The sequence below is a fragment of the Mya arenaria genome, chromosome 15 (assembly GCF_026914265.1).
Source record: "Mya arenaria isolate MELC-2E11 chromosome 15, ASM2691426v1".
NCBI classification, from domain to species: domain Eukaryota; kingdom Metazoa; phylum Mollusca; class Bivalvia; order Myida; family Myidae; genus Mya; species Mya arenaria.
Genome location: NC_069136.1, coordinates 33,777,322 through 33,798,104, shown reverse-complemented (window position 1 = coordinate 33,798,104; position 20,783 = coordinate 33,777,322). Strand labels below are relative to the sequence as shown.

Below are 20,783 nucleotides of genomic sequence, written 5' to 3'. Positions count from 1 at the left end.
AGTTTTAAAGAAATGCTCTCTATTTTTAGCCAGGTCTGCATGAGCGAATTCTATTTTTAGCCAAGTTTACATGTACATGTAAATTCAAGTCTAGAGTTAAGGGAGACAATTTGCAAGTCTAGGATTTTGAGAGACAATTTGCTTTTTGCTTCTGCAGCTGATTTTGTGAATTACTCTGCCTTGTTCTTGTTGAAAGCCCAAAGGCCATTTTTTAGCTTTAAGTTCTGTAGTTTGCGCATTCATCTTAACAAAATTGGTTGTGAATGTTTAAGTTATGCACCTGGTGTCATTACTGGCCACACCCAGGGTTCACAGGTTTGGTAAACATAAATCTGGAAAGGTTTAAAAATCTTTTTGTGTGTTCGTGGATCCATCTCAGCACAATTGATTGTGAATGTTTGTTCAAATTGATCAATGTTGTCCTAGGATGCCCTTGACTTTGACCTTTTGACCAACTTTTTTTAACTTTTAAAACTACAGAAATTTTTACTATGAGTACAGTTTTGAAAGCATTTTTTTTTTGTCAGATGACTTTTACTTGGCACATATTAAAATAGTTCATGGAACTAATCTGCTTACAATACTTTCTGGGCTCAGATGTTGAACGTGCTACGTTTTCAGGTAAGCCAAACACAAAATATAAACCATATGTCTGTTGCCTTTTACCCATACATACATGCTCTGGATTGATATGACCACAAAAGCCATGCCAGTAGAGCATAGGCCCTTTTGGGCCTCTTGTTGATGATCATTACAACATCAGATCTTTTCTTCAAATTTAAATGTTTTTTTACCATTTAAAAATATATATGTATATTGTCTACCACTGTATTAAGTATGTATCTTACCTACCCCACCCATCCAGGTGAATGGGAGGTGTCCGTTCTGTACGACAACGAACACATCAGCGGCAGTCCATACTATGTTAACGTGTTTGATCCATCGCTCGTCAAGGTGTACGGTCTGGAAGGCGGAAACATGGCGGAGGGAATCAGCTTTAATGGTAAATCAAATTTTGTTGGTGATATAAGACTTAGTATCTGTAAAGGATTTAAAACAAAAATCACCTTTTGCTATAAAAATTAGTCTAGAATCGTTTTAAAATAAAAAGATGGTGAACAAAGTTTGTCTTGTCATTCGAAAGCTAGATGATTTTTCATTGTGATGTATTTATTGCAATAAATGATGTTTTCCACACAGAAAACTGGTTTTGAAGTTAGATTATTTCAAATCATATTAAAAGAGCATTACACTGAAGCTGAAATAAATAAGGACTATTTAACCCTCTCATATTTATTTAACAGCTGATGCAACGCGTGCGGGGCGAGGTAACATCCGTGCAGAGGTGATGTACGGGAACTCAGATGTCAGCGAGTACATGACATTACGCGAGGACCAATCAAGCTTCTACAAGCTTAACTTCAGTCCTCCCAACCCCGGCCTTTACAAGGTTCATCTGTTCTTCAACGATATGGAGATCAAAGGTGAGTGGCGATAACAATCAAAATGAATTTTATTGTGTTTGTGTTATAACTAGTATGTCATTTAACGGGGAATAGTGTCATGGCTTTGGGTATATTTGTCTACAGCTTAAAATTTTGCACATGCACAACATTTTAATTTTAAAAAATGGAGGTTTTGTTATGGCCTATGGCAATTTTGTCTCAGCATCAGTAGATGCATATGAAAACCTACACGTCTCCCCTTTTGACCCCCAACCCCCCCCCCCCCCTTAGAAAATTGTCCCTACCCTAAATAAAACAACACCAAAATGTATACCATTAATACAGTTATAGGCAAGACTTTCTTGAGCGTGCATTTGTTTGGATTGAGGACATCAAATACTTCCATATTTATACCATATATATTTGGGTTTTAGAGGGACGGAGGGAGGGGGCACATGTCCAAAGTTGTACCCCCTTGTTGCACCCCTCAAATCCTGTAGCTTTGACCCGCACCTGCATACACACATATACCCAGACAATTGCTATACTTTAAAACTTCATATTTTCAAGGTTCAATGATTTTAAACTTTTTATAGGAGTTTAGTCGAAAGTAATTGCTATTTTACCATCTTCAAAATCAAAAGGAAGTTAAATATTAACCCTATGAGAATTAAAAGCAGACTGGGAAGATAATTGCATCATGTCACAATACCATTCAAGATATCTGTCCTGTTTTGCCATTCAAATTATCAGCTAGTGATATTGTAAATGTTTTTATCCATTATATTTCAAATCGTTAACCTTCCTTTTTTATCTATCTTCAAAATATTTCATGGAAATTGATGTATTTATTTACTTTGATAATTTGGTAGAGATATCATTCAGTTGGAAAAATTCATAAAAGATTTACATGGATTTATTTATAAAATTCATATTTTGATATCAAAACATTTAAACTGTTATATTCCTGCTACAGGGTCACCCTACGACCTGGACATTATGGACTCTTCCAACGTGACCGTGAGTGGAGAAGGTCTTAGCCTCGTTCCTGTCAATCGGACAAGCTCATTCATGATCAACGGGGCGAGCAACTCGGGAAAAGTGGACGTTGAAATTCTTGGTAAGTCCGCACTATGCTTTTGCTGATCATAGTATAAGTGATTATAGAATATCATGTTGTTGAAGTCTTTGGATGCAGACAGCATCCAGGTGAGGCAACCACTGAAATACGCCGGCTGTATTAGTATTGAACACAAATACATAATTATTTCTGACAAGTTTTCTGATCTTTTGGGGCACACTGTCAGTGCAATACTTAATATGTGAAAAACTACAGAGACAAGCTCAGTAGCCAAAAGTGTAAACATAAACCCCGTTTAATGGCACTGGGTAAACGCCAAAGACATAGAACACAAAAGCAAAAAATTACTAACAAGAAACATGGAACAACAGCACAAAACTACACAAACAGCACAGTGCATAATTATATACTATATAAAAAAAAAATCTAGGTATATCAAGCAAGTCATGCTTTGTGTATAGTTTCAAGTTGTGGCCTTTTCATGATTTCATTATGTTTGTACCTTGAAGGAGAAACATAAGGTATTGTCTTATCCTTTGTGTGTCATTGTTGTCATCGTCATCATAATGTGAAAAAATTAACCCTAGCCATAACTCGAAATAGTTTAAGATGATCAAATGAAACTTGGTACAAATGTTGCAAGAGACAATATGCGTATTGATGTTAAGTTATCTCCCTTGTTTGACTGAGCAAAAAAACAGATAGGCGTTGGTGTTTGCTCCATGGTGATCTTGTTAAGGATTTGGAGACTATTTCCATAAGATCTCTTAGTTGTAAACCTTACGCTGCTTAAGAGTGCTCAAGGACACCCGTAAAGTTACAGGCAAAATATATGCAATAAATGTCCAAACAATATTAAGAATAGAAAGCAGTGCTCCGGTACTTTATTTACCATTACTATCAATGTAAAATAAGTGTTGGAAATGAAAAGAAATTGGGAGGTGAGAGTTAATTTTTTCGGACTTTACACACTTTGACCAGCCCAATTACGTTCACACCCCAATAATGACATCAATCCTGCAATTCATTCCTTAATTGAACTTAAATAACTGACAGTGTGTCCCTTAGACAATACCTGGTGTTTTGTGATTATATATTCTTTGTCTTGGAGGGTGGATTTAACTTTCAATTATATTATTTATGTAAACTACATCTTAAATATGTTTAAACTTATAAACAAGATCATACAGTAATTAGATCATCAGTTTTGAAATGATAGTCAATCGTAAGCCGTGATGATTGACACCTTGTTGATATACCATGTCTTTACTTTTTCTTTGACCATATATGAAATGTGTAGATTTGTCACCAGCTTTTTTGTACTCCGCTTAAATGCATGCTGCTTGAGATGCATATTATATATCGCAATATTACTGCATTGTGGTTTTCATAAGTTAAAGCATTGGGAAGGTTTTATTTCCTACTGTTTGCAGGTTAAGTTGCTGGTTTTGATTTATATTTGCATAAATCATGAAACCTGAAAGTTTAATAATAGAGGCACACAATGTAGGTTTATGCAATTTTTGTTTTCATGATGTTTTATCATGTTTACCTCATTTCACTTAAATGATAAAAACAATAAAAAAAAACAACGTAAGATTTATTTACAGAAAATAAATTCCCCAGTTAGAAAAAGTACAAAAATATTGCAAATATCTTTTTATCTGTACCTATATAAATCATATGTATTTTTTTTATAATTATGGAAGTCAAATGAATTAAACACAAATTACATTGAAATTAAAAACAAACAAAAAACTAACTTATTTTGCATCGACCTATTTTGTGTGCCTTTAGGACAGGCATGTGTTGTCATTTTTCTTTATTCATTTCAAACTTTTTATCATTTTTGTATGATTTTCACTTCATAGCCAGGCTCAGTTACTCTGAAATATAAAAAACACTTGCCTTATTAATATAATAAATGCTTTTCTTGATTCATTAATTTTTCATGACTGTGCGTGAGTTATAGACTTATTGACAAACATTATGTGTTCTTTTAAAGAGAAAGTCTACTGACAAAAATATTCATGTTAAATATGATAAAACATTAATGAAAGCTTTATAATTTTACACATTTGGAATGTTGTCTTTGTCAGTGAATTCTAACATTACTGAAGAGCAGAGAGCTAGAATTCATTTTTGCAGTTCGCTTCTTGATAGGCTTTTAGCATTATCAATTACACTTTTAATTAAACTGAAAGCATAAATATAGTTTTAAGAAAAAGTTGTTTTGCATATAGAAAGCACTATTTGTTAATCTTAAATAATGCTGTTTTTTGTGGTGCCTTAGTGATGATACTTACATGTTTAGCGAAGCCCACAACTTTGGTTTAAATCATTGTGGAGTTCTGCCCCCTGTTTGACAAAAAGGATCAATTACAGAGGAGCGTTGATATTCACTTTTTGGCTCTCTTGTTTAATACTAAGTCTTGCACTTTATAGTAATCAGACACTACTCCCAAGATGGGCTATTAAGCCCATTTCTCTGGTTTAAATCATTGTGGAGTTCTGCCCCTTGTTTGACAGAAAGGAACAACATCTGAGAGGAGCATTGGTGTTCGATCCTTGATGCTCTTGTTATTAATACTTGCACTTTATAATAAACAGACATTACTCATGATTGGCTAAGCCCATAACTCATATTTAAATCATTGTGGAGTTCTGCCCCTTGTTTGACAGAAAGGAAAAACATCAGAGGAGCAATGGTGTTCGATCCTTGGTGCTCTTGTTAAATATTTGCACTTTATAGTAAACAGATGGCTTAATAAGAGCTCATTCAGTATTGCACAGTTTGCTATTTATCGCTTTAAGCTCTGCGTTTTTATTACATACCGCACATAGATATAATATTGAAATTGTTTTTAAAATGTAAATACAATGTCTAATTAGAATTTTAATCATCAATAATTTCTGATAATAAAATAACATTGTTTTATTTATTTTTTATATATATAACTAGGGTGATAAACTTTTAAAGTGACGCTATAAATGAATAAATGTGCACGTTATATAGTGACGTGTTATGCATTTAGTGCAATAAATTATCAATAGTATTCATTATTTAAGTACATTATAACGTTTATGGTCATTCAGTTAGGCTAACCAGCTTTATCAAACTTGTTTTTTAAAAAAGATAAAAACATTTTTATCATTTTTAGAAAATTGGTTTAATAAATTTAATCTTGAATGAAACCTCATGTAATATTATGCTCTATTTCTGTGTCATGACATTTCATTCAATGATTTTATCATGTAGATTAGATAGGATTTATCATTAATGATGTGGTGATTATGCTTTTTGTTTATGGTGAAAAAAATACTTTGATATAAAAAATATCATTAAAATTATGCAAATATTGCCTACAAGTCCATCCTTATTTCTTGATTATTTTAAGTTAAAAAGTGCTCACCAAAGTCAGCCTTCATGGTCCCTGTTTGTGTATTTTTGTTTGTTATAAGTTGAAACAAATATTTTGAGATCATTTAAAGGAGTTTAATTTGTGCATTATATATATATTGGTCGTCAATGAAGGGCTGTATATGTCGGCAATTAGACTTTTGGACGATTACAAGCCTGAAGTCGAACTACACTACCGCATAGAATTTTCTAAGTATAAATTTACCAAGCCCTGCTATATAAAATTCGGAACTTGAGCAAAGCTGAAAAGCAAAATTTAACATAATGTTAAAAATTGCTTTTCAGCTTTGAGGAATGCTCTGGGTTTGCTGGCTTGTGCCCGTTTCGACCACTCGATGTTTAGTTTAATTGTTTTCATGGTAGAGCTACAAGATAAGACAACTATTTTTGGTCTGTCTTTTACTTAAACAATTCTTATGGCCATAAATTTGAAAGTCATCAGTGAATGGAAAAATGCAGCTAATCCATAGGGACATCCTTACTGCTCGTCAAAACTTGCGATTTGTCTTTAAACAAAGCTGCAAGTAACTAAATAACTAATATAGAATATAAATAATAATATAGCTAAGCTTCAAGTTTAATTGTATAATTGTATAACTTTCTGAATAAAAATATGTGAGAAATCGTATCTGTTTTTCGTATTATAATTATAGCATTCTGCTCTTCAGTATCAAAAGAGAAATTTTTCCGCAGGATTTAATAATATCTCGCCAAATCTGTTCACGAAGGGAGTTAACACAGCGACGCTAAACACTCACTAATCACGCTGAATTTTCTCTTTTGTTTTTCTTCACAATTATTCAAAGGTGAGTTTATTTACAATGTTGGCAGGTTCAATTTTTATAAAGGTTTCATTGACATGTTCTTCATATATTTTTTTCTCCCCATTTGAAATTGCATTATTCGTCCCAAAATATTTCAGAGCATTTAATGTTAACGTTTGATGTAAAAGTGTGTTTTTATACTGAGTTTGTATGGAAAAGAACTAATTTCAAAGCAGAGTATGTAATTGGTCGCTCATTAAGTGCATTTAGAAAATTAAAAAACGTGAATAATATTTTTCGTTGGGAAATATTGTTTATTTCTGAGGTGTAAGCTCATTATGGTTTAAAGTATGTTTTATTAAAATAAAAAATAGATACTGCATTTATACAATTTTGTTCTGGGTTTAATGAAAATTGAGCCTGCCATATCACTTTATTATTAATTATTTCTTTTCTTAGATCCTATTTAATTACATAATTTAACTGCCTAATTTGATGTTTATTTACAATTGTTGCTTCATTTCCAAAGTTAACACATAAGACATACACGTAAAATTTAATTTCATGATAATGTGCCATCAAACATTCAAAAAGAACAAAGATTTCATATACAAATTGCATGTACAGAACCCTTATATTCTTAAGTGTTTAAAATTATATTTTGTCCAAAAGGATAACGTTTTTTTCAAATCTGCTATACATCATATGTCGATAAATCTGCAGTCAGCCATGTTTTCAAATTGTTTAATCAGGTGAATTGTTGATTTAACTAGACACTGAAGTCAGAAGACAAAATATAATCTCAAACACTAAGCTAGTTAAATGGTTATTAGTATGTGTGTACCAAATCTGTGACACTCTCGGCCTATCATTTTTGGTATATGTATGTTCTTAACTTTTAACCATTTCATAATTATATCATTAATTCCCAATATTTTATAAAAAAATCTTGGAATTTTATTAAAAGTATCATCTACTATCCATTTGATTATAAGGGTTTCATAACACAATCTAATAAAACTAAAAAATGTTTTGAATGCGGTATTTTATTACCCCACATGATGATGTGTGTTCATATCTTAACACACATGCATATCTATCATTTACTGTTTGTTGGCACCTTAAGCATGTGCATGAAATATTTATAATGTTCTATAATAATGAAACAGTAACAATATTAAACACATGACTGGGTAACATATTTTGCATGCTTATGATGTCACAATATTTTTGTATCGCTGTTAAAGGTACTCGATCTGTCTTGTTTTATGGGGCCAGACATTGAAAGAATTGGAATAAATGTGTAATGTAAATAAACTGGTCAAGGCAATAGGATATATGTTCTCTTTAAAAGCTCAAATTTGAGTTATTTTGTTCCAATAAAAGTATGACAGAAAATGCTTCATTTTTCTTAAAACCATTAGCAAATTTAATGTTATTGAAATTTGAGAAAGTTTGCTTCAATTTAAAAAAAAATATGTACAGATGGATAACGATGAGTTTCTATTTGGTCAGTATTTGTTCAACTTCATCAATATTTTTTTCAAATGAAATACATTCAAAAAAATATCCTGAAGAGTACCTTAAAAGTTCTGTCCATATAAAAACCATGTGACCTATAAGCATGTGGATGAAATTCTAGGTAGAGAAAACTGTATGCATGTCATGCATGTAATTGTTACTTATATCCACCCATGTTAAATTAGTTGCTAGGCAACCAGTGTCTTCAGTTTTTTGTTGCTTGGTGATTGTCCCAGTTGTGCTCTGTTGCCAAGCAACCAGTGACCTTGACTGATACTGGTTGCATAGCAACTATAGGAGGGGAAAATACAGGAAAGGGTAGTTAGGAGTTGGAATATTACCAATGTTTACATTATTTTATGTGTGAAATGCAGGTTTTCTGCAAGATGTGTCATTTTTACAGCTCCAAATGGGTCAAGGCTGCCTGTAAAGATCAACACCTTGAACACTGGCAATATTGAGGTCACCTTCACACCAAATACTGTTGGTAAGATACCTTATTTGTTTGTGTTTTTTTAGACATTAGGGCATTAAATTAACATGGCTTGCAGGCAATATACCACACAAAATCAACAATCTTTAATGCATAGAAGATTATTAATTGCAACAGCAAACATGGACTTGAATCATATGGAAAAAAATCACACATTGTCAAACATGTTATGTTTTTATAACACTTTTATATTTAACGATTTGGCTTTATGCCTTTGATCATCAAAAGATAAATAAATATACATAGAAAAGAAGTGATGTCATGCATTGTTTAATGCACACAGTTAATCAATTACGGGCTTGTGCACCTCTTTTTATTTTATTTTTATTATCTCAAAGGTGTACAATATAAGTTTACACTTAATAGATGCACAAAATATACTTATTGGTTTAATTGCATTATTATGCTTAACTCATATAAATTGAATGATCTTACGGAAAAATTCATATAATTTGTGTAAAGATGAAAACAATATAAAAGCCTTTATAAATGGGGTTTTCAAATAAAAGCTATGTCTTTCTAAAAAATTATTCTGATTTATTTTGCAGGTGATCACAAGGTGAATGTCAGTTATGCAGGCAAGAAAATTGAAGGTAGCCCTTACACAATGCGGGCCTATGACACAGGGCGTGTAATGGTGTCTAATATGCCAAGCTCGGGCATCCTCGGACAGCCAGTGGTGTTTGACAGTAAGTTGATTGATTATCAAAAAGAGTAGAAACCAAACATCTATTTCTGTAGAATATTTAGATTAAAAGACAAGTTAATTGTAATCATAATGTAAAGACTAAACATTACGCAGTCGCAATTTCCTCGTTGGCTTGAACTTGATGTAAAGGATCTATTTTATGAGTTATGTCCTCTTTTTTGTTGCGCCAGTTCTTGAGTTATGGCCCTTTTTCGACACTGTTTGGCCAGTTCTTGTGTTGTGGCCCTTTTTCCATTCTGTTGGGCCTGCTTTTTAATTATGCTCCTTTTTCAACCCTTTTTGGCCAGTTTTTGAGTTATGCCCCTTTTTCCATGTTGTTGGGCTATTTCTTGAGTTGTGCCCGTTTTTCCACTCTGTTGGGCCAGTTCTGGAGTGTTGATACTTATTCCACTCTGTTGGTCCAGTTCTTGAGTTAAGCCCCTTTTTCTACTCTGTTCGGCCATTTCTTGAGTTATGCCCCTTTTTCTACTCTGTTCAGCCATTTTTTGAGTTATGCCCCTTTTTCTACTCTGATCGGCCATTTTTTGAGTTATGCCCCTTTTTGCACTCTTTTGGGCCTAGATACCTTAAACCTTAATTATGCCTATTGTATCAGGATTGTTTTCTTTCATTACAAGGTCACCTACTCACAAACAGTATAACAAACAAGCCCATGTGCTTCTTTGTATAATCCCAGTCAACCAATGATCATGTGGTGACCCAGGGTATGCTGAAGTGGAAACAGTCCATTATTTTAACCAACTATCTTGTTAATACAAAATATCTGATATTCAAACTCTTAATGTGTATTTCTTTCAATCATTTCTTACTATTCTGCTTATTTTACAACAGTTGATGCATCCAAGGCGGGCAGTGGTAACATAGAGATCATGATAAACGGGGGTGAAATAGCGTGCAGCGTTGAAAACCATGGCAATTACAGGTTCACAGCGTCATTTATGCCCGTGTCAACAGAACCCCACATGGTTGAGATGAAATTCAACAAAGAAGCTGTACCAGGTATAAATGGGTCTTGTCTAGTCATTTTACAACAGAAATTCATAGTCAAGTGTTGAGTTGTGTAGGCAGAACACTGTTGGATAGTAGCACATTAGAGTTCTCCTTACCGAAGAAATGACCTGGTTTTAAGAAGTATTTTTGATTTCAAATAGAACAAGTTTACTAAAAGAAAAGAAGCTGGAAAGCTTAGGCCCATCCTCCAGAAACCCACAATCATTATTTATGCAGATTAATTGAGATTTACTATGCAACTTTCTAATCACAATAGCTCCGTCCATGAGGCTGCAAAATTCTAAGTCTTGTGGATTTCAGTGGCGCTCTCTGCTTACATACCATGACATACCCTGTAGCAGTGCATTTCAGATCACTTTTGGCGAAAGCAATAAAACCATAGTAGTAAATAACTAAGCTAAAATTGTTATAATTTGATAATGTGATGCGATAACATTTGCCATTATCATAATGTTTGTAGTCCGTTTAAAAGCTCTACGGAGCTTAAGTTTGTATGTTTTATGTATTGCTTCTGAATAAGTGGTTTAAACTAAAATGGGAATAATAAATATCATATATCATATATTACATATATATATGTTATATAAATAACATATCGAATAATAAACAAAAGTGAGTGAAAAGGACTATCATTTGATAGGTATGGTAATAACCCACGCTTTATGCCTCAGTCACATTTCCCGACCAGTGGCCGTAGACCGGTGGTAATCGGTGGTTTGAGCGATGCCCCAACGTCGGTCCTCATCGGTCAAGTAATCCTTAACACATCTGTCACAGCAACAGGCATACCACCGCCAATGATCATTCGGCAAGTGACTCCAGAGAGAAACATTTTTTGACCAGCGTGGCACCTATGTTTGAGCGGTAATGGTCGATGTATTTTACATTGCTCATACATTGGTGAACATCGTTCGTACATTGGTCGACTATGGGCCAATGTTTGGTCGAACATTGACCGATGATCGGCCGATGTCTGTTGCCCACAACTCAGCCCGCGATGACCTCAGACAATGGACACTGGACCATGCTCGGCCATACATCGGCCGATCCTAGAAAGATGTGTTAATGATGGGTTGCTGATGTGGAGCGATGTGGGGCATTGGTGGACCCATAGCTGAATTTGAACTACAACTTATTTTCACCTGATTACCCCCACCGATTCGCCTGATGGCCTCAGTCACAGTCCGATTACTATGGGTGTCCGGCCGGCAACCACGCCATTTTTATTAAAAACGCATCGGTTGCCCATCGTTTACCCCATCGCTGGATAATGTGACTGATACATTAGCTATGACAGTTCAATCCCCCCATATTAGCTTGGAATGATTCAGTTTAACCCACAATCTATAAATTGTTTTATGTCAGCATAAACATATATATTTTCTGCCATTTCAAAATAAAACTGATCTTTAGTTTTAGGCCTACCATGGAAAGTTGCCATAGTGTTGCATTAACATTTGCCACTATAATAATGTTTATAGTCAGTTAAAAAGATCTACAGAGCTTCCATTTTATGTTATATGTTCTGACGATTCAAGATATAACTAATCTGATCTAATTTTAGGCTCTCCATGGAAAGTTGCCATAGTTGATGCGAAGACCATGTTAGTGATGGGCCGTGGACTAGAGTTTGTCCACATACATCGATCTACCTCATTCAACATTCAAATGGCAAATCTAGATGCTAAGAGGCTTTCAATCAAGATCCTAGGTAACACAGATGTTGTATACCAGTCTAGGCCCTCTCCTGGTATTGTAAAACCAGTCTCCATAACTTATATATATATCATAGTGTTTTTGTTAAACCAGTCAAGTTTTTAGGTAAAAAATTCTAGTCACCAGAGTATGAGTGTAGAAAATTAATATTGTGTGCTTTTTGTGAGGTCAAAAGAATTGAAGGACTTTTATTTAAGTATTTAAAAAAAATCTGAGTAAAATGGACTTGTTCATATTTAATATGGTCAGACATCGAAATAAACATTATTGTTTGAAATGTTAGGGAAATGCTTGATTTAATGATAAACAATTATCAGAATTATAATTCTATAATTCAAATACAACAAAATAAAAAAATAAATCCAAGAGATTGAGATCTGTAAGAGATACATAGTACATGATTTCTTTGTAAAAGTTCATGACATATTCCTAAAGAACAGTCCTGTAAAAAATACATCTCAAAATTAAGTTACCCTGTGTTTGAATTACTAGGTTTAATAATGTAAATATTCATTTTATTGTCATGACTTCTTTTGACTTCCATCACACACCATCATTATAGATAATCCTTTTACAATCTTTTAGTCATTGTTTATCCTACACCCTGTTAGAAATAGCGTTCATAACTGTGTACTTAATTCCTTGCATGAATGTTCTAATTCTTTTTTTCAGATTCATACTTTTTCTTGACACTTGTTTCCAGATTAGTTAGACACCAGATTTCAAGATATTGTGGCAATAAGAAGCTGGTAAAATGCTTATTAGCAACAGGTTAAAAAACTATGCCCCATTGTTTAAAATAAGACAATATTTTTTTACTTTCAATGCTTCTTTTTTCTAAAGATCTGCATCATGGATTAGAATATGACAATTTCTAAATTGCTTGATTGCTGGACCTTTATTTGCTCAAGTTCTCCACCATGGTTAAGACTATGGACATTTATAAAAACATTGATTGCTAGTCCTTTATTTGCTCAAGATCTGTCTAATGGATCAGTACATGACAATATCTTAAGACCTTCATTGCTAGTCCTTTATTTGCTCAAGTTCTATCTAATGGATCAGAACATGGCAATATCTTAAGACCTTCATTGCTAGTCCTTTATTTGCTCAAGTTCTGTCTAATGGATCAGAACATGAAAATATCTTAAGACCTTCATTGCTAGTCCTTTATTTGCTCAAGTTCTGTCTAATGGATCAGAACATGACAATATCTTAAGACCTTCATTTCTAGTCCTTTATTTGCTCAAGTTCTGTCTAATGGATCAGAACATGAAAATATCTTAAGACCTTCATTTCTAGTCCTTTATTTGCTCAAGTTCTGTCTAATGGATCAGAACATGACAATATCTTAAGACCTTCATTTCTAGTCCTTTATTTGCTCAAGTTCTGTCTAATGGATTAGAACATGACAATATCTTAAGACCTTCATTTCTAGTCCTTTATTTGCTCAAGTTCTGTCTAATGGATCAGAACATGAAAATATCTTAAGACCTTCATTGCTAGTCCTTTATTTGCTCAAGTTCTGTCTAATGGATCAGAACATGACAATATCTTAAGACATTCATTTCTAGTCCTTTATTTGCTCAAGTTCTTTCTAATGGATCAGAACATGACAATATCTTAAGACCTTCATTTCTAGTCCTTTATTTGCTCAAGTTCTGTCTAATGGATCAGAACATGGCAATATCTTAAGACCTTCATTGCTAGTCCTTTATTTGCTCAAGTTCTGTCTAATGGATCAGAACATGACAATATCTTAAGACCTTCATTGCTAGTCCTTTATTTGCTCAAGTTCTGTCTAATGGATCAGAACATGACAATATCTTAAGACCTTCATTTCTAGTCCTTTATTTGCTCAAGTTCTGTCTAACGGATCAGAACATGACAATATATTAAGACCTTCGTTTCTAGTCCTTTATTTGCTCAAGTTCTGTCTAATGGATCAGAACATGACAATATCTTAGTAGCTTCATTGCTAGTCCTTTATTTGCTCAAGTTCTGTCTAATGGATCAGAACATGGCAATATCTTAGTAACTTCATTTCTAGTCCTTTATTTGCTCAAGTTCTGTCTAATGGATCAGAACATGGCAATATCTTAAGACCTTCATTTCTAGTCCTTTATTTGCTCAAGTTCTGTCTAATGGATCAGAACATGACAATATCTTAAGACCTTCATTTCTAGTCCTTTATTTGCTCAAGTTCTGTCTAATGGATCAGAACATGAAAATATCTTAGTAACTTCATTGCTAGTCCTTTATTTGCTCAAGTTCTGTCTAATGGATCAGAACATAAAAATATCTTAGTAACTTCATTGCTAGTCCTTTATTTGCTCAAGTTCTTTCTAATGGATCAGAACATGGCAATATCTTAGTAACTTCATTTCTAGTCCTTTATTTGCTCAAGTTCTGTCTAATGGATCAGAACATGGCAATATCTTAGTAACTTCTTTTCTAGTCCTTTATTTGCTCAAGTTCTGTCTAATGGATCAGAACATGACAATATCTTAAGACCTTCATTTCTAGTCCTTTATTTGCTCAAGTTCTGTCTAATGGATCAGAACATGACAATATCTTAAGACCTTCATTTCTAGTCCTTTATTTGCTCAAGTTCTGTCTAATGGATCAGAACATGGCAATATCTTAGTAACTTCATTGCTAGTCCTTTATTTGCTCAAGTTCTGTCTAATGGATCAGAACATGAAAATATCTAAGAATTTCATTGCTGGGCCTTTATTTGCTCAAGTTCTGTCTAATGGATTAGAACATGGCAATATCTTAGTAACTTCATTTCTAGTCCTTTATTTGCTCAAGTTCTGTCTAATGGATCAGAACATGGCAATATCTTAAGACCTTCATTTCTAGTCCTTTTTTTGCTCAAGTTCTGTCTAATGGATCAGAACATGGCAATATCTTAAGACCTTCATTTCTAGTCCTTTATTTGCTCAAGTTCTGTCTAATGGATCAGAACACGAAAATATCTTAAGAACTTCATTGCTAGTCCTTTATTTGCTAAAGTTTTGCCTATTATGGATTAGAACATGACAGTTTCCTAAGACCTAATGATTGCTGGCCCTTGACATGCTTAAGATCTGTCCCATTTAAACCCCCAGTGATATCTTTTTTAACTAGTCCTTTACCAAGTTTGCTAAAGATATGTTCATGAAGTCGGAATCAACCTCTACTTGTGTATGTTTACTTGCTGCCAGTTCCTCAGTTACTTTTTCTCAGAATTTGTCTTCCTTGTATAAAGTTAAAAATTATGTATATTAGATTGGACTTGTTTAAATGATGCCCACTACATTGGATTGTGTGGTTTAAAATGTGCATATAGATTAGACTGTATGATTGAAAATCATGCAGACTAGATTGGACTAGACTAAATCTCTGAAAGTCTGAACATCTTGAACTACAGATTAAGTAGTTCTTGAACTTTATTCTGAATTCAATAAATCTTGTAAAATATGAAAGGCATGTGCCATTTGATATCTTTGTCAGTTTTGGAGCATTCCAAATTCTAAAATTAATGTTCAAATTATTGCCAACTTTTCTTGGTCATTTCTTAACCAATCTTTCTTCATTTGCCATTAGATAGTATATGTTTCACCAAAAAGAAGATAATGAAAATGGTCACAGAATTCTTTGTTTTGATAATGGTTTATAATTGTAGAAATAAAATCAGTTTCTTTTATGCTTTTGGTGAGATATCATGTTATTTTCACTGCAGAAGAATATCAATTTGATATTTTCACAGGTCTTATAGATTTTGGTTTTCATTTTGCTAAATAAAATAGCAGAAAAGTTTAATATTGCTGGGTTAAAATTGTTTGAAAGGAAGTCACAAAAGTTATGTCACAACATTGCATTTATCTTGAGAATATGCAATTAGTGCCAATCAAAATGGCCTTTTTTTGTTTATGAAAACATAAAAGAAACTGAAAATTTGTTGAATTTGGGTGTAAGTTCAATTTTATTTTTCTTGAGATCACAGAAAATGATATTTCCACGTTCTGCGATCACTTGGAGTAAAATAAGTTTTGATATTACACGGAAATCCAACAAAAATGATCATTTTATTCTATTATTATGTAGATTTTTACCTTGTTTACTTGCACGATAATTTACATGTAATAACCTTGTATATTTCAAATTTTATAATAAAGTTATAGCATTCTTTCAACTGAGTTTGTTTTTCTCTTGTACACCCTATACATGTAGTTACCGTAATAATCTTTGGTGAGCATGTTAATAATAGAGTAACCTTAGTTATTTGTCTTCTTTCTCTTTATGATGAAATTATTATCTTGTTAAATGACTTAAGTGTACATGTTTTATATATATATATATATATATATATATATAAGATTGTGTAAACTGAGTTTTGTTTTAAATTGTACCCTGTGTTTTTGGTAAAATAAATTGAAATTGAACATTTTATGGAAAAAAACACTTGAAATGATTTCATTTCTGGATTGTTTGGGGCATTTTGATTATTTCTAATTTGGAATATTTTTCAGGTGTTTTTCATGTTATAACCTTTTTTGTTGTTATTTTTAGAAGATTATTTATAAACCTTTAATTAGTGTTATATTAAGATATTCTGTTCATATCATATTTATTATCATACTTCATAAATCATCCAAATATCAATGATATATCTTGCTGTGTCAGCATCAAAATTGAGTTGATCAGTGTTCCTGAGAAGATTGAAATCTTTGTCACAGAAAGGCTTGAAATTTTACCATTGGTTGGTTCCCATTCCAGCTCCTGATGGGACCACAGTGCAACACAGGATTGAACAGAATACCGGTGAATGCAGGGTGGAATACATTCCCACTGAAATTGGTATGTGCACAGCCTTAAAAAATAAAGATCAGTTTGACCAATTCTGTGTAAAGATAATGTACTATTTAATAATTTACTTATCAATTGTGAAAGAGACAAAGAGAGAAGTTTTAATATTAGCTCTAAGCTATCTCTTGAATCCTTCTCCCTGTATACCGTGTAATATGCTGATATATTAACAACATTTGAATAAATAGTGTTTAAACCATCTGTGAAATATGCTGTCAAAATGACCAAAACATCCTTACAGATTGAGGCGATGGATCCTTTTGTTTCTCTTGTCAATCATTACCTTACTTTTTCAGGTGACTATACCATCAACCTGAAATACGGAGACACAGAGTGTACTGGTAGCCCGTTTGTTGCGAAGGCTTACAACACAGCTGCCATTGAAGTCACAACGTTGCCCGATGGCGTCGTTGGCCAGCCCATTGAGTTTGGAAGTATGTGTGACTACTTTTGATACTTTTTCCTCAAAGCTTTGAAGAATTATCACGAAACTTTGATTAAACTGTACTACATTGGCTGTCTTTCTAAATTATGGACAGAATTAATGTTGGTCTCGATAGACTCATCCTTTAGTTTGTTTCAATATTTTAAGAATGCATTTTTTGCAGCTGGTATTTAAAATAGTTTTCTTCGTTCTTGTGATTGTATGCAAACTGACCTAAGAATAAATGTTTTGTTGAATTGAGTAGAGTAGATGAATGGCATCATTTTGAACCGACAAAAATTGTACATACCTATAAATTATGTAGCTCTTACTTATAGAAAACTATTTTGTAAGCATTGTTCACAAGACACCAAATTTATCAAAAGGCAGCTTTTGATGACATCTATTTATTATTATTTTTCTTTGATGAAAAGTTGATGTACGTAAAGCTGGTGAAGGCCAACTGGAAATAATGGTGAACAATGGCACCTTGCCCAACACCGTGGAGTCAGAGGAGACAGGCGTGTATAAGATGTCATTCATTCCCGAGGAAGCTGGAGAACAGAAAGTTGAGATCATCTTTAACCAGGAACAGCACCCAGGTATGTTCCCTGTTTTAGTGCAGTTTATAGTAGTTTGTTTTAGCTCAATTGTAAAGACAGGTGAAAACTGATATGTATCACTTTCAATTTCTCAAGTTAACTCACAATAATGATGAATAATAGCAACTTTTTGAGAAGACAGATATCATTGATATGAATCACTCTAGAATCTGTTTTCTTGGCAAAAACCTGTAGTGTATCTTTTGTAGAGAGAAAAAGGTTTCCCTGGTGGGATTTGAACCTGTAAGCTCTTGAGTGAGAGGCGCAATGCTATACCACAATGACACTCTCAAGTTGTTCACTGTTTCAAGATTTCGATTCAGTTTGATTCATGTATTATCTCTTATATTTTTCAGTTAATTTGTTTTAGACGTTAGATCTTTGATTCAGACTTTCCATTTATAAATGATTACTCCCTTCCATTTATAAATGATTACTCCCCTTGATTCAGACTTAAAATTTATTAATGATTATACCCCTTGATTCAGATTTGCAATTCATAAATGATCACTCCCCTTGATTCAGACTTAAAATTTATAAATGATTACACCCCTTGATTCAGACTTTCAATTTATAAATGATTACACCCCTTGATTCTGACTTTCAATTTATAAATGATTACACCCCTTGATTCTGACTTGCAATTTATAAATGATTACACCCCTTGATTCTGACTTTCAATTTATAAATGATTACACCCCTTGATTCTGACTTTCAATTTATAAATGATTACACCCCTTGATTCTGACTTTCAATTTATAAATGATTATACCCCTTGATTCAGACATTCAATTTTTAAATGATTACTTCCCTTGATTCAGACTTGCAATATATAAATGATTACACCCCTTGATTCTGACTTTCAATTTATAAATGATTATACCCCTTGATTCAGACATTCAATTTTTAAATGATTACTTCCCTTGATTCAGACTTGCAATATATAAATGATTACACCCCTTGATTCTGACTTTCAATTTATAAATGATTATACCCGATGATTCAGACATTCAATTTTTAAATGATTACTTCCCTTGATTCAGACTTGCAATATATAAATGATTACTCCCCTTGATTCTGACTTTTAATTTATAAATGATCACACCCTTTGTTTCAGATTCTCCATTCAGCTGCTATGCAACCAGTCTTTCAGCAGTGTCAATAAGAAGCTTGGAAATGCAACTCCCAGTTGATAGATCAGCAAGCTTCTTTGTTGAGTCTTCTAGCTCAGGCCGAGATCTCGATGTGAATGTTGACATCAGCTGTAAGTCGTTCACATTGGTTAATTTTGCAATGCAGTATGGGAATGCTTGGTTTTGCAAAGTACTAATACCGGGTTTGAAAATGTATTTGCTTCACTCAATTATCTTATTTTCCCAGGTTACCTGTTGATGGACTAAATTTTGTTTTTTTTCATTGCACTTTATTATCTAACTAATAATTTCATAAATTGACTAAGTATTTCTTTTGCACAGTAATATGGTTTGCCTAACAAAAATAACCTCAAACACTAGTAGCCATAAATCTCAGTTTTAGTCGGAATAAGAGGGTTAAACACTGCTTGTACAGGCATGTGTGGACTACTTTTTGTGCACTAGGTCATCAAGGTATGCATACTAGTGGACTACTTTTTGTTCGCTAGGTCATCAAGGTATGCATACAAGTGGACTTCTTTTTGGGAGCTAGGTTGTCCAGGTATGTGTGGACTACTTTTTGCTAGGTCATCAAGGTATTATGTGTTGGCTACTTTTTGTGTGCTAGATCATCATGACATACATACATGTTTACTACTTTTCATATCATATCGTAAAGAGGGGCATTTGTTTAAATATGTAAAGAAATCATCGTGAACAATTAAGTAGATCATCTGCTACCCAATAGTCATCAAACATTTTGCGGTTTATCTTTTTATGAAAAAAAACTTGATAATTTTCTAACTCTAACAATAATTACCTAGTCATGGCTTCATTGTTCAAGGTTTGCATATGTGGGGACTTCTTTTTGTGTGCTAGATCATCAAGGTATGTGTATATGTGGGATACTTATTGTGCGCTAGGTCATCAAAGTATGTGTGGACTACTTTTTCGTGCTTGGTCATCAAGGAATGGATATGTGTGGACTAGTTTTTGTGTGCTAGGTCATCAAGGTATGTGTGGACTACTTTTTTGTGCTCAGTCATCAAGGAATGGGTATGTGTGGACTACTTTTTGTGCACTGTCATACAGGTATGTGTACTATTTACAGGTGTAAAGCCTAATATACATATTCAGGCCACAAGTGAAATTGTGAACTACTTTATACCGATGTAAGTTACCAGAAAAACATATAATACACAATTCCGAGATACTGCCTGTACTCATTGAAAGAAAGATTTTTGCGAACAACTTTTTAGAACTATCTGCCTTTACTTGAAAGGATAGCTGCACATACACATACAAGTTGTGTTTACAACCCCTCTTAAATTTATGTAAGGATACAAGATATGTCAGAACTTTATTTGCATGTATTTAACTATGCTTATACTAACATGTATAATCATTGTTACTAACATATATTATCGTTGTTAAGATTGTGTCTGTTTTTATAACAAAACATGCTTTTATAACACATATATGATATTAAAGAAACAAAGGTGTTCTGTTATGTTTTCTTTCATGGTGGCTAAGCAATGATGCATGTATCATGCAATCTATGTTACTCACATAACTGTTTTGTTCAATAACTGTTCATACTAATACATGT

The 20,783-nt window shown here is 33.2% G+C and overlaps 1 protein-coding gene across 3 annotated transcripts in view; it reads left to right on the top strand.

Moving 5' to 3' along the window:
* LOC128218874 (filamin-B-like) overlaps positions 1-20,783 on the top strand; it is a 90,477-nt gene that overhangs the window by 34,912 nt on the left and 34,782 nt on the right. For 2 of the 3 annotated variants that reach the window (XM_052926618.1, XM_052926620.1), the window contains 11 exons: positions 866-1,003; positions 1,305-1,484; positions 2,422-2,565; positions 8,636-8,719; positions 9,274-9,414; positions 10,266-10,433; positions 12,010-12,156; positions 16,926-17,006; positions 17,312-17,449; positions 17,874-18,041; positions 19,159-19,305. In XM_052926618.1, the coding sequence (XP_052782578.1) occupies positions 866-1,003; positions 1,305-1,484; positions 2,422-2,565; positions 8,636-8,719; positions 9,274-9,414; positions 10,266-10,433; positions 12,010-12,156; positions 16,926-17,006; positions 17,312-17,449; positions 17,874-18,041; positions 19,159-19,305 (1,536 nt within the window). The remainder of the gene's footprint in view (positions 1-865; positions 1,004-1,304; positions 1,485-2,421; positions 2,566-8,635; positions 8,720-9,273; positions 9,415-10,265; positions 10,434-12,009; positions 12,157-16,925; positions 17,007-17,311; positions 17,450-17,873; positions 18,042-19,158; positions 19,306-20,783) is intronic. The other variant, XM_052926619.1, reaches the window with a different exon arrangement.